General features: G+C 45.6%; 1 protein-coding gene across 2 annotated transcripts; it reads right to left on the reverse strand.

Annotated features, from left to right (window-relative positions):
* Positions 1 to 1,042: 1,042 nt before the first annotated feature.
* Positions 1,043 to 8,003, reverse strand: nell3 (NELL (neural EGFL like) family member 3). Of its 2 annotated transcripts, none has more exons than XM_086191101.1 (5): positions 7,718 to 8,003; positions 6,586 to 7,233; positions 5,154 to 5,713; positions 4,318 to 4,384; positions 1,043 to 4,214 (listed from the first exon to the last, which is right to left on the reverse strand). In XM_086191101.1, exons 2-5 carry the CDS (start codon positions 7,223 to 7,225, stop codon positions 2,677 to 2,679), a joined length of 2,805 nt encoding a protein of 934 aa, XP_086047227.1. In that variant the 5' UTR covers positions 7,226 to 7,233; positions 7,718 to 8,003; the 3' UTR covers positions 1,043 to 2,676. The 2 variants fall into 2 exon arrangements, with proteins under 2 accessions (XP_086047227.1, XP_086047226.1); XM_086191100.1 differs by lacking the exon at positions 7,718 to 8,003 and adding an exon at positions 7,360 to 7,600.
* Between the last annotated feature and the right edge of the window lie 4,373 nt (positions 8,004 to 12,376).

Consider the following 12,376-nt stretch of genomic DNA (forward strand, 5'->3'; position numbering starts at 1 on the left):
AAGCATCATATAAAGCGTGTACTTGTACTTAAGTAAACTCCATTAATAAAAAAAAAAAAAACCCTTCTCCACCTCAAGTCTGATTTTAAACGAGTCTTTCTGGAGTCCTTTCTTCCCTGTAGAAGAGCTGTGTGATACTTTAATTTGTCAGTCAGGAAGCACCAGCGCTCTGTTCCACTTCCAGCGCTCAACACATCCAAAATAAATGGTTGAAAGAGAACTGCAGGGCTCAGCGAAATCGGGTGATAATTCTGTTTGGCTTCACCGCAATAAAGGGAAAACTTTCACATTGTCAAAACAGAAGAAAAAAAAAAGATTAAAGAAAATGTTTCCAATCAGCACAAGCACTAACTCATAGTTGCTTCTCCTCTCTCTCTCTCTGTCTCTGTCTCTCTCGCTCTCTCTCTGTCTGATGTGTCTTCATGTGCTGTGGGTTTCGTATGATCTACAGCGTCAGACATCTGGAAACGCCGCTGCGCTGAAACACCTGTTTCCAATTCAGCCGAGCGACATTTGATTGTTTCTCACAAGCCGGCATTTCTCTCTCTCTCTCTCTCTCTCTCTCTCTCTCTGACTCTCCAGGCTGTTTGTTTTTGTTGAAGTGAAAGAGCAGTTGTTGTAAAGGTGGAGGAATAATTAGACACTGATAGAGACCAATTGAGAGGAAAATACAGAACCTATTGTACCTTTGATTTCGGCACCTTTGCTGCTGAGTGAAGTTGCTTTCAAATAGCTTCAGTATGTTTGGGCTTAGATGGACTCAGTGACGTCTGAATCTTAAACTTGTACGCTTTAACTGGGAAAATAATAGCCGGTCAGTACAGAATGTTGATGGTAAGGAAAGGTCAATCCCTGTTAAGGTATGGTACTGTTGGAATAAAGGTCACCTGAGAGGTCAAACGATGCGGAGCAGCAAGAAGGATTTAAAGCAGAATTTTGGATTACAGTGAAACTTGCAATGTGTTTTTCTCGACATAATGCAGTTGTTCAGTAACAACTTTGAGCGAGTTGGCTTCTACGAGTAAAATTCCATCTCTGGCAAAATATATGTACATTTTATTTGGTGTTGAACAAGAATACATGCGTTGACATTCCACAAGACATGTGCAGGGAGCCCAACCACATGCGCGCGCGCGCACACACACACACACACACACACACACACAGAAATCCCTAAACATAATGAAGCCAGAAAGAATAAAGAATTTCAGTGGCGGCGTTGCTGCCAACTCTCCGAAACACATAATTACGCCTAATTGTTTAGAGGACAGAAGACACACACAGGCAATTAGGGGCGATTCACACGGGCAACTCTTCACACAGAAACAGAATTTAGGTAGAAGAATAACAAAGTATGATGGTTGAACATTCTGTAGCACTATGTTAAACAATTCTTATGCAAATAAACCAATGGTAGAGGCGTTCACTGCATGTGTTGGAATATCAATACAGAGCTGCTGCTAATGAATGCACTCCAGAAGGAAAATACAAAAGCCCTGTTTTGTAAAAGGCCAATAAATATAACCAAACACATTGGTGTGTAGCTCTTCTGTGGCAACTCTTCGTATAATTTCGATAAAATAGGTTTAATACAATATACATGGAGGGAGGGATATAAGGGAGTGTACATACATGAACAGCTCCTACACATAAGCAAAATCATGCCAGTTTTTGTATACAGACACACATATATAGGCACCACTGCACACATATGTACATATACTCGTATTTCCAGCACACACGCATTTACTTAAATCACTTTTGGGGTTCTTACATAGACTCGCATTCATTTTCAGAAGACTTACCCTCACTTAAAGTGATACTTCTACCAAAAAAACAGTTTACTCTTTACTGACTCCTGGTTTTTTTTCTTCCCCGCACAACTTCTTGGAGAGCCCAGACCTCAGAAAACAACAGCAACTTATTATTAGCTTGAAGCTAACGGAGACTGACTACTAACAGCAGTAAAACTGTCCAAAACGTCTGTTCACAAAAAGTCAAACACATCGTCTCGTCCAATCCACGTCTTTCTTTCTTTGTATCCAGCCGTACGCTCCATACGCCACGAATGCTTTGATTTGAGCTGAACTCAAGCCGAGTAGAACACTAATGGTTTGGTGCAACTGGGATTTTGGACAGTTTTTGCTCGGTCTCTGTTTCCTTCAAGTTGAATATATGTGGCTGGTGTCTTTTTTTTTTTTATTCTAGAGTCACAAAGACAAAATGCAGAAGGTGAAAACATCTGTGAGTACTTGAAAGTTAAACTACAATTTTGGGGCAGAGCATCACTTTAACCAGGAGAAAGACTAGCAGTTTATTACCAGGGAACAGGATTGTGTTCCCAGTTGTACCTGACATCCCCAAAAACTGGTCTAAGTCTGGTGTGCGGTCCCAAAAGTGGCTCAAGTCATACTCGCACACACACAAACACATTCCATAAAGAATTGGTCACTGCTCAACCAGCCGAAGTACTCAGAGCAAAAGCAGTACTTGCAGTTTGTACATTAAACTCAAATTTCTCAATAAACAAAATATAAATTCAAAACACGGATATGTGTTACAGATGTTTTTCATCACTGTTCTCCTTCGATTCTGTTGAATCTGCTCTGCAATTCAATATTGTGCAAAAATGTTCTTTTTACAACAAGCTGCATTCATGACTCATCCCGTCTGGGATCAAACAGCAACCCAGAGGATTGAAATGTTGGTGCCTCCTTCGTGTGTAATCTGGTTAACTCGTCCACGGATGCAGTCCAGGGTAACATAGACAGCTGTGCCATTTTGGACCTGAAATGAGGCCCTCAACCCTATACTGGCCCATTCACTCCCCTCTGGCATATATCCAGACACCTGCTGCGCCACAGGACCTGCCTGCCCGCCCTGACCAGCGCTACCCACTCGCTGCAAGGTGAGTTTTATTATATTGCAGGAGTGGATCAGCTTCAGGTTGAGGGCTATGTTCGCTGTCCCTTCCTCGTGGAATATAAAGTTCTTACTGCTGTTTGGCTCGCCGGAGCTGGCCAAGTGAACATGCTGCGTATCGGAAGAGGTCTGTTGGAACAACAGAGGTTTATTCCTGACTGCTCCGAAAGGAAGACCAGTCCGGGATACCGTGGCTGTCAGAGCGGACGAAACTGCTGAAGGGATCCAGATCAGGCTCAACATGCTGATGCCAGTGCTGTCACCAAAGTAGCGGATGTTGCACTGGGATGGCGAGGTGATCTCAAAGCTGAGAGTGTCTCCGCTGTCCACGCTCACAGCACCAGAGAGGGTGATGGAGGTGTCCCTGTAGTTGACGCCAGATTTGAAGGATTGCATCGCCTCCTGACCAGTGCCATTGCGGTTAGTGTAGGCAATCAAGAAGAATCCCTCACGAATGCAGGTATGTCCCATTGAGTAAAGCGCTTGCTGGAGGACAAACTTTACCACACCGTTCTCAGTGAAGCGCACACCCCGGTTGTCATGGGTTAGGCTGACCATATAGGGGTCGGACACTGAGGTCATGCGAAAAGTGGGCCGGTAGCTGGTCTGGTAGTGTGCCAGCAGGGACATCTGAGCTGTCATTGCAACGGCGCCAGTGTCATGCGACAACCAGAGCAGACTGAAAGTAGGAGTTGTGATATCGTAGACGTGGAGATCTTTGCTTTGGTTGCAGTGTTGGTTCGGACTCTTCAGTAGCAGACTGACCGTGTGATTAGGCTCCACCTCCACCCCGCTGCTAATGCTCACACCCTGGAAGTACTTTCCATCTGGTTGTTCAATGCGTACGCCACTGAGGTCTTGACCCTCTTCCTCCTGGCTTCCATTGAGCCTCATTCCGACCTGGAGGAAGTTCCTGCAGCTGTGCTTTATGGCAAAGTTATGGTCCAACCATACTAGGCCGTGCTGAAGGAAGGTCACACGTCCCCCCTCGTTGGACAGCAGGTCACTACTCTGCTTGCTGCGGATGTTTAGCTGAAGCCCTGGAAAGATGTGGGAGTTAGAAGTACGGGCAGAGGGAACTGCAACGTTGCCACCCCAAGACTCTGACAGTTGGGTCTCTGAAGGCAAACCGCAGACGGAGTCACTGACGGCTGTGCAGGGAACCGAGATGAGCTCGTTGTCACAGTCCGAACAGGCCTGGCACTCCTGCAGCTCCCGGTTAAAAAAGTAGTCATGACCACAGAGACCCATCACTGCATCTCTCTCAGAAACTCCCAAACACCTGAACCCACCTGTGCAGTAAAAGACAGAAAAATCAGGCAACTTGAAGTGTTAAAAATACACGTAATATGTAGCTGGCACATCTCAGGAGAGTTATAAATGTGTTGAGCAAACCTGGAGTATTGACGCATTTCACTCGTTCGCCACAAATGTTTGGTAATTCAAGGCATTCATCTCTGTCCTGCAAGTGATACAAAATAGAGAAATTAATGCATTTATCGCAATATTTTTGAGAAGACTGATGCATCTGCTGAACTTGCAGATCTCTGTCAGTGTTTATGTTCTTAAATTGACAGTTTTACCTCCAAGCCAGGTTTGAGAATAGAGCAGCCACCAAACCTACATCACATTGAGAACTCCTAAGTGATGCCACTGTGTGACAATACACCAGCCAAAATGATGGATTTGGCACAGGCGTGTGCCAGTATCTCACTTTTTAAAAAGAGCAATAAACAGTTTTTCATCTTAAGAAAAATGAGCATGGAGGCCCTAAATGCAAGTGGTAAAAAAACGACCTGTAATTGTGTATGAGACTGATGCCATCTAGTGGCTGTAATAATTATGACTGCAGGAAAGTAGGAAGTTGCACGATGTCAGTTAAAGTGGAGACGTCCATATACGGAGGTGGAGGGAGCGGCAGATGGAGGGAAAGCTGTTGTTGCAGTTGCTGCTATTTTGAGGCTGTTTTGATGTGATATTTGGGTGCCACACGTTCGTTGAAGGGGATTGGATGCAGCTGCAGCGGTGAGTAATGACTTCCCTTTTTTTTTTCCCTTTTTTTTTTTTATTGCACTCAGCTGCAACCAAAACAGCTTTTCCTAACCATAACCAGTGTGGCTAAACCCAACCAAACTGAGCTAAATAAATGTTTTGTGTCACAGTTTGGGAACAGTTGACTACTTTAGATGTATGGGTTAGAGGACATGTTGTAGTTTCAACATCAGCAGTACCTGGCACATCCTGTCTGCTGTGTCTGAGCACTGTGAGATCAGAAAGAAGCCTGGGGGACACATGGTGCACTTCTCACACTGAGGCGGATCTCTATGAAAGTCACAGAACTCCTCCGGCCCACAGGGTGACGGACATCCCAGCAGCGGCTGAGGAAAGTGAGCCTCCCCGACTACATCCATCACTTTTGAGTCCATGTCCATTTTGTGGACAGCATAGGACTTCTGCAGGTGGCTGCGGGCCTGGCTCTGAAGACCAGCGAGGTGGTTCTCAAAGTAGCTCTGCAGCTCACCCTGCAGGCCCTGGAAGGAAACCTGTTTGACGGTGTCTGAGAGGAGGCCGTACTGAGCCTTCACCACATCCATCTGCTCATACATGCGCCTCTGCTGCTCCAGGATCTCACGCTGCTGAGACAGAAGAGCATCCTGCTGGTCCACAAGCTTCTGCTGCAAGTCGCGGATGACCATCTGCTGGGCTCGTAAAGCCTCCACCAGCTTCTCCTGTCCCTTGGCCAGCTGCAGGTGAAGTATGAGGGCATCCTCTGATGGGACTTCATTTTCCCCTGACACGGAAATAGTGCAGAATGAGAGAAAATGGCAGGCAGACAGGTTTTCACCGGTAAATTGTTCATTTGAAGAAAGGACGAAAGAGTCTTGGACTGGTTAAGTCTAATTTTAGGAAACAATGCTGGCAGAAAGCATGAACACCAAGTGACCCCATCACTACGCCTGGCCATGGCAAGTGTACTGAAAGTCTGTTTGAACCCACATCAAAGCTCTGCATTTTCTGGACGGTTGCCTGTGAGACATTTTTCCAGCTCTGCTGCTCATTGCAGATGATTTTAGACTGAAGGTCAACAAAAGACTTTGCTTTTCTTTTGATCAGTTGCTTATACATACACACACACAAACACACACACACACACACATACATATATATATATATAGAGAGAGAGCGCATTTTACTACTTGCAGTTGCATTTACGCTTCAAAAACCTTAATTTGCGAAGATTATTTTGCTGAACGAAAAAAGTCCCTAAACTTCTGCGAGCCACAGTGCTCATTTTCAGCAATGATTGAAAATCCAATGTAAAACTCTCATTGGCTCCTGGTGGATGGAACCCATACGGGGTAAGGAAACAAAAACAACCCCACCCCCACCTTCCCCATGACCAGAGGAGCCAGGATGAGAAGTCATCAGGCTGTGCTTCCTACCTGTAAGACTAAAGTAAGGGCTTAAAGCGAAGAATAAAAATTCTACCTTGACAGCATTTAGTGAATGACGACCACCCCCCCAGCACAATAACATCTCCCAGAACTTTTTAAATTTTTTTCTTAACCATATGCTTTTCTCCCTGGTTAACTTGGCGCGTAATTGTTCACCATTAACTGTTCAATGATAATTAAGATGATGATGGTGATGATGGTAACAGACCTGGCTTGATGTCACATGTGAGCTGGACTCCCAGTGGCGCGCCACCAAGTTCCGATGATGGATATCCAAACTCCGGAAAATCTCCTAAGAATTGCGCGGCTCTGTCGGACAGATGGACCGGGTGACCCTGACCGGCTGCGGCGGGCGCCACGCTCTCCTCTGAACCGGCCAGACACCCCTCCTCTCCCACACAAGCCCTCGCTCGAGTTTTTGGTCGTATCCTGAGCGGCAGTCTGCACTCGATCCCTCTACAGTCTCGGGTGTCATTAGTGGGCTGAAATTGCTTCACAAGACAATCCACATCGGTGCATCCTGCAGGGGAAACGTCCGGCGCTCTCATCCGTGTGCCGCTGCTGCGGAGCGGCTGGACCACGGGATGGGAGTCCGAGACTGCCCGTCCAGAGCCCGGGTATGCATGGTACTGGCTGCCAACAATCTGCGCCGCTCTCCCTTGTGCTGTTGGATTAAACTGCCGCGATGGTCTGGAGGATCTGCCCCCGGGACAGTGCGCTCCGGTGCACGGTCTGGGGTCCCCTGTCTCCGCGCCGAAGCAGTGCGTCCCCCGGCAGATCTCTGCAACAGCACGCACAGTGTCGTGCATGGGGAGCAGCAGCAACAGCACAGCTGAGGTTAAAAGCATTTTGTATCCTGCAAAAGAAGAGAAAAGCTTTTGTTTCGAATGTGGAAAAAGTAAATGAAAGTCCATCATTTTCATTTAATCCCCCCACAGCCCCCGAGATGTCAGAGAATCTTCAGCTCCTGCCTGACCGTTACCTTCAGCTTCAGCCAGACTCGCTTCCCAAACTGTCAGTAAAGACTAAAGGCACCAGAGCCATGCATTACCGCTGGCTGCCTCCATGCCTGACCCGCTCTGAGGGCTCCTGCACTACAATGTCAGTATGTGGCATTCCTTAGACTTAATTAGCATCAGGTTTCCACAGGCACAAATTAACCCTTCACCTTCCTCTATACAGAAATCCCATTTGAAGGCACCTCAGCTATTTTCTAAATATTGCCAAACAATTAGCCGAAATGTGTCTCGCCGTGCATTTCGGCAAAAAACAATCTCCCCCGGTCCAGTTTAGACGTTTCCCATGTTTCCCTGATGACTGTCACTTTTCATTTGACTCACTGTTGACTTTCCTATGACCCCCACGGTCAGCGGCGCACCAGAGAAAAGGCAGTGTTTTTCTGTTTAGCAAACCCTGAATGTTGAGACAGCTGCTGGTTCTAAACCCGGCGTCCCTCGTGTTATACTGGCCTTGTCAACACCGAGCGCCCCCCTTTATAGACGGAGCCAACAGAAGGCAAACTTTAAGTTAAAGAGACCTGTATGTATAAGGCAGGAATGCACCCCACAGCTGGTCTCCGGACCTTAAACTCTCACTTTAGTGCTCTTATACATCCCTCGAAGGCTGTATGAGGCAGATGTGGGGTAGTAATTAGACACAGAGACAATTAAAATGCCAAAAAAGAAAAAGATGACCCGGTATCTTTCAGGACTGACTTCATCTCATAATTTTCCAAATCAACAGTTTCGACTGTCTCATTACAGTATGTCATCCTTCTCAATACCTTGTCATTTCTCATTGTTTCATACTTAGCGCTGAATTTTATCAAGTTATTTCAATGTATTTCTTTTTCTTCAATGAATGGAATTTTTTTTTAAAAATTGATAGAATTCAAATGAAATCCATAGATGAATATAAAATTCCCTCATGTCACACATTTTTGTGGAAGCCAGATTAAAGCTATAGCGCTGCGTTTTTGTCTCCATCTTCTGGCTGTGACTGTTATTACAAAGTAGAGCTCCAATATTAAATTATTTATCCACATTCAAGTTAGCAAAGGGCTAATTAGAAGTGGCTAAGATGCCCTGAAATGGATATTGCAGACTAATGGAGGAGCTGCAGCTACCAGGAATGTGTTCTTCCTCCGAGAAGACGAGCAAAATAATCTCTGTTCACAAATGTGACATTTTGGTGTTCGCTCAAATTGGACACCCTATATTGTGCAAGCACTTGTAGAAACGTATTTAGCGTTCATCTTCATCATTTATTGTTTTGTTTTTTTTTCATGCTTGGTGCTGTGCCTTTTTTAATATTTTGTTTTGCCTTTTGGTTCTAAAAGAGCATATGTTCATTTGTTGATCAGAAGATTTAACTTAGAAAAAAGTCTTTTTAATCGATAAGAGCAAGTAATTAATTTGTGGTTACCTGTGGGTAGTTAGCTTGAGTAAATCTTTCTACAGTCTTAATATAACCTACGTTTTACTTATTCTTTTCTGGCATCATTGGGCCTCTATACATAGCAGAGTTTTGCTCATTGCAGTACAAACAAACCTCCATTCCCTTGTTTGTCTGGCTCTGATGGCGCATACATGCAGCCAAGGAGAGATTGGCGACTGATCAGAAACTTGTAGTAGTTGCTAAAACGTTCAGTCTACTGTTATTTATGTCCTTGGCAAATGTGCATTAAATGTTGCTCCACAATAAAAGAGTGAAATGAGAAAGTGCAGGTTGGTAGACTGAGCGTCTCTGCCACGCCCCCCGCTGAGCTCCGTACAGTTTGGCATGTACAGTGCGGGAGAGAACAAACAGAGGGCACTACAACACTCCTCTATACTTCACGTCATCCACAGTGACAGTTTGTCCTCTGCAGCACTGCGTTTGACAAATGCTGTATCGTTTTGCACGGTCCCCACTGGTTTTGTCATTATCACCCCATATTCTTGAAGTGCAGAGAGGGGGAGGTATTTAGAGGTGTGCTGAAGCGCTTATTTTACACGACACCTCACACCTCAACATCTGGCCCTCTGGAAGCCTTTGAAAGGCTCCTCTTGGTCAAATTGTTTTGCAGCTTATAAAGCCAGTTTTGAAAATGCATACATTTGATAAACCATTTGAAGAACTTAGAGAGCAGGGTGAACTTTAGGCCACTAGTCCTGGCCCCAATTAAAGCCACAATCAGCAATGAGAGGGAGGTGACCCTGGAACCTTGTTGCTGTGAGGCGACAGCGGTAACCACCATGCTGCCCTAAACCGAACTGTGTTTGCATTAAAGCGCAGACTAATGCATGTGAGCGGTGGGTTCTTAGCACTAGATTATACTAGAGAACATAGGTGCTTTACATTATGTTGCTGTGCATCCAGTGAAGACACACTGGCTGCGTCTGCTTTCACTCGCCACGACAGCTCGTGTCCAAATGTACAGAGAGGTACTTGTTCTCTACAAGGCTGAGTCCTACAATCTCCGTTCCATTGGAAAAGTGGTGTGCTGACTAAACACTGTACCCCATCATGCTTTGCTCTTATCAAAGACTTATCAACACTCTTGTTCAGCACTGAAATATCAAAATTGGCCTCCCCCCTCACAGTAAACACAGTCCTCACAGTAACCCATCTCAGGGTTTTGAAGTTTTATTCTGATGGAATTTGAGACGGATCAGGTTTCTCACAGGCTCGAGTCCATCCAAGTGTTCAAAAAAAACCTCAACTAAAAACATGCCATTTTCTGTTTCCTCTAAGTGACGCTATGACGAATCTGCTGGAGGTTTCTTCTTCTGGCAGCGTTCTTCTTTTGGCCCGTACCACACCCGGTCTCCAGCAAATTTGGTGAAAATCACTGTCAAAGTTTTCCACATAATCCTGTTGATAAACGCCACGGAAAACATGACCCCCTTGGCGAAGGGTAGCATCTATTATCGGTATTGATTCTGCCAGACCACCCGCAGTGACAGACCAGTGACGCAAGGACCCAACAAAGAAACTCCCAATTGTTAATCAGCGTATTTATTTGAGAAATGTTCTGGTGTTTAGGAATTGCTCGGAGCCGATGCGACGCTGCCTTTGGTGTCCATCTGTTTGTCAACCCCTCCGAGAGAGAGGAAATGAGGGTGGTTGGGACACATGCCTGTTCCCAGACTGTTTGTTTAATACATCACCAGTCATGAAAGGCTCTTGGATGTATTCAAGGTTATTTGGTTTCCCCCCCGTGGTGCCCCGCTTCACCAGATGATGACAGCATTTTGCCACAAAGAGGGTGGTCTACCCTTTCCTGCTGGAGTCTTAAAGGAAAATAGGACACAGGTTCTAATTATAGTAAAGTAATGCAAATGAAAACCTGTGCTGGAAGATTTTTTATTTTTTTTTTTTTTTTTTTTGAAATGAGGGGAAAGTTGTTCTGAGCAAAATTTTGCCTCTCAAGTTCTTAACCTCCACTGAGGTGGAAGTGCAACCGCTGCAGCCCGACGAGAGATTCTGAAAAGATGTGAAATCTTGCTCTTTTTTTTTTTTTGGCCTCCCAAGTTGACTCAAGGAGAAATGCAAATAAATAGAGCTATCTGTGTCTGCGCGGTCAGATAAGAGCCTGAGGCTATTCATAGCCTGACAGCTTGACTCTCCTTGGTTCCCCTGAAGATAACTGACCTTGTTGCACCACAACACTGCCTCAACATATTACTCCTTCCTGATTCTAAGTGACTGAAAATGCCTGAGTGGGAAAGAAAGTTGCAGATCAGAGGTTTGATTTTATAAGTTGTGCAGGATATCTGAAGAACCAATGGACGGACTTTGATAAAATTTAGTGGAATGATTGCTAATACGGCCAGCTGCTGATCTAATGGAGGCGATGTGGATCAGCTTTAGATCCTGAGGACTGCTGTAGTCCACTTGCGGGATACCGCTATCAGCGACGGTCTCGCGTCTGCATCATGGCTGTAATCAGCTGTTGTAGTGGACGGAAAATCGGAGCCTTCTTCGTTTGTGATGAGCTGAAGTTGCCCCTTCCAGTTTTTTGTGCCGCTGATTTTGATATACTTTTACACAATGGAATTTGCACTCGCGATGGACGCAGTTTGATCCGATCCCTTGAGTCCTTGTTCAATGTTTTCTTAAATTTTGTTGTCCCCCTATGTGTGGGCCGAGCAGAACCATCTCAACTTTGCTCAGGAACACCTGAGGAACCTGGTGATGGGTCACAGAGAAGACTGAGTTGTAGCTGAATGGCGCAATCCCGGCGAGACGAGTTTGATATTTCGACATAGAGGGAGAAACGGTTGGAACTTGCCCCCACGTGGTCAGTCAGAACTTCTCTAAACTCCAGCGTCAGCTTTCAGGTCTCTCCCGCTGCAGGCTGCAGTCATCGTGGGGGTGCGCGAGCCTGCTCACCACCACCTGCAGCTTTCATTCTGGTCCAAGCACGAAGCTGCTCCTGACAGGAAGTGCCAGGAACTTCTTGTTTTTTGTTTTTCACAAGTGTGGATTGTTACTTCCACTAAAGAGGTATATAAAAAAAACCAAAGTATATTGTGTTTTTACACAGTGTGTTTGTCTGAGGTTGCGTTGGCGAAGGTGTGAGCCCTCTGCGTGCTTTCTAGCTCTACAAGTATCGATCTGAGTGGAGGCAACACTTTATTTATACAATGCAAATGTCTTGAGCTCAGCAGGCGTCTTATATCTCACGTTGCTGTGACACACAACACCACCACTCCCATCTCAGACCTGCTGTAAATCACTTTCAGCGAGGTGAATTATTAACAGCCCCCTTCATGTCCCTCGCGCTGATTCAGCTCAATCTCACTGTTTGAAAAACTTCATCATGTCCTCAAGTGGTTGCCAGTAATCACTCCGCTCCTGATTGAAAAGCACAGCAAACTCGACCGGCGGTTTTATCCGCTCCGGCCTCGTCTCTTCACACTTTGGAGAAGTGAAGAAGGGGATGGCCCAGCTCTGCCCTGACAAGACTGTTGTGAAAGTGTGGAGCTGTGAGCAAGAATGCAGTGACAGGTCTG

This window comes from Aulostomus chinensis, chromosome 21, assembly GCF_037954235.1.
Source record: "Aulostomus chinensis isolate RoL2024-O1b breed Wild chromosome 21, RoL_Achi_v1.0, whole genome shotgun sequence".
Classification (NCBI taxonomy): Eukaryota; Metazoa; Chordata; class Actinopteri; order Syngnathiformes; family Aulostomidae; genus Aulostomus; species Aulostomus chinensis.

Excerpts from the sequence above, each read along its gene's own strand:
- nell3 (XM_086191101.1), bottom strand. The coding sequence starts at position 7,225 with ATGCTTTTAACCTCAGCTGTGCTGTTGCTGCTGCTCCCCATGCACGAC. Across the intron at positions 4,385-5,153 it reads CAGCAGACAGGATGTGCCAG|GACAGAGATGAATGCCTTGA; the intron begins GTACTGCTGATG and ends TATCACTTGCAG. Across the intron at positions 4,215-4,317 it reads GAAATGCGTCAATACTCCAG|GTGGGTTCAGGTGTTTGGGA; the intron begins GTTTGCTCAACA and ends TTTACTGCACAG.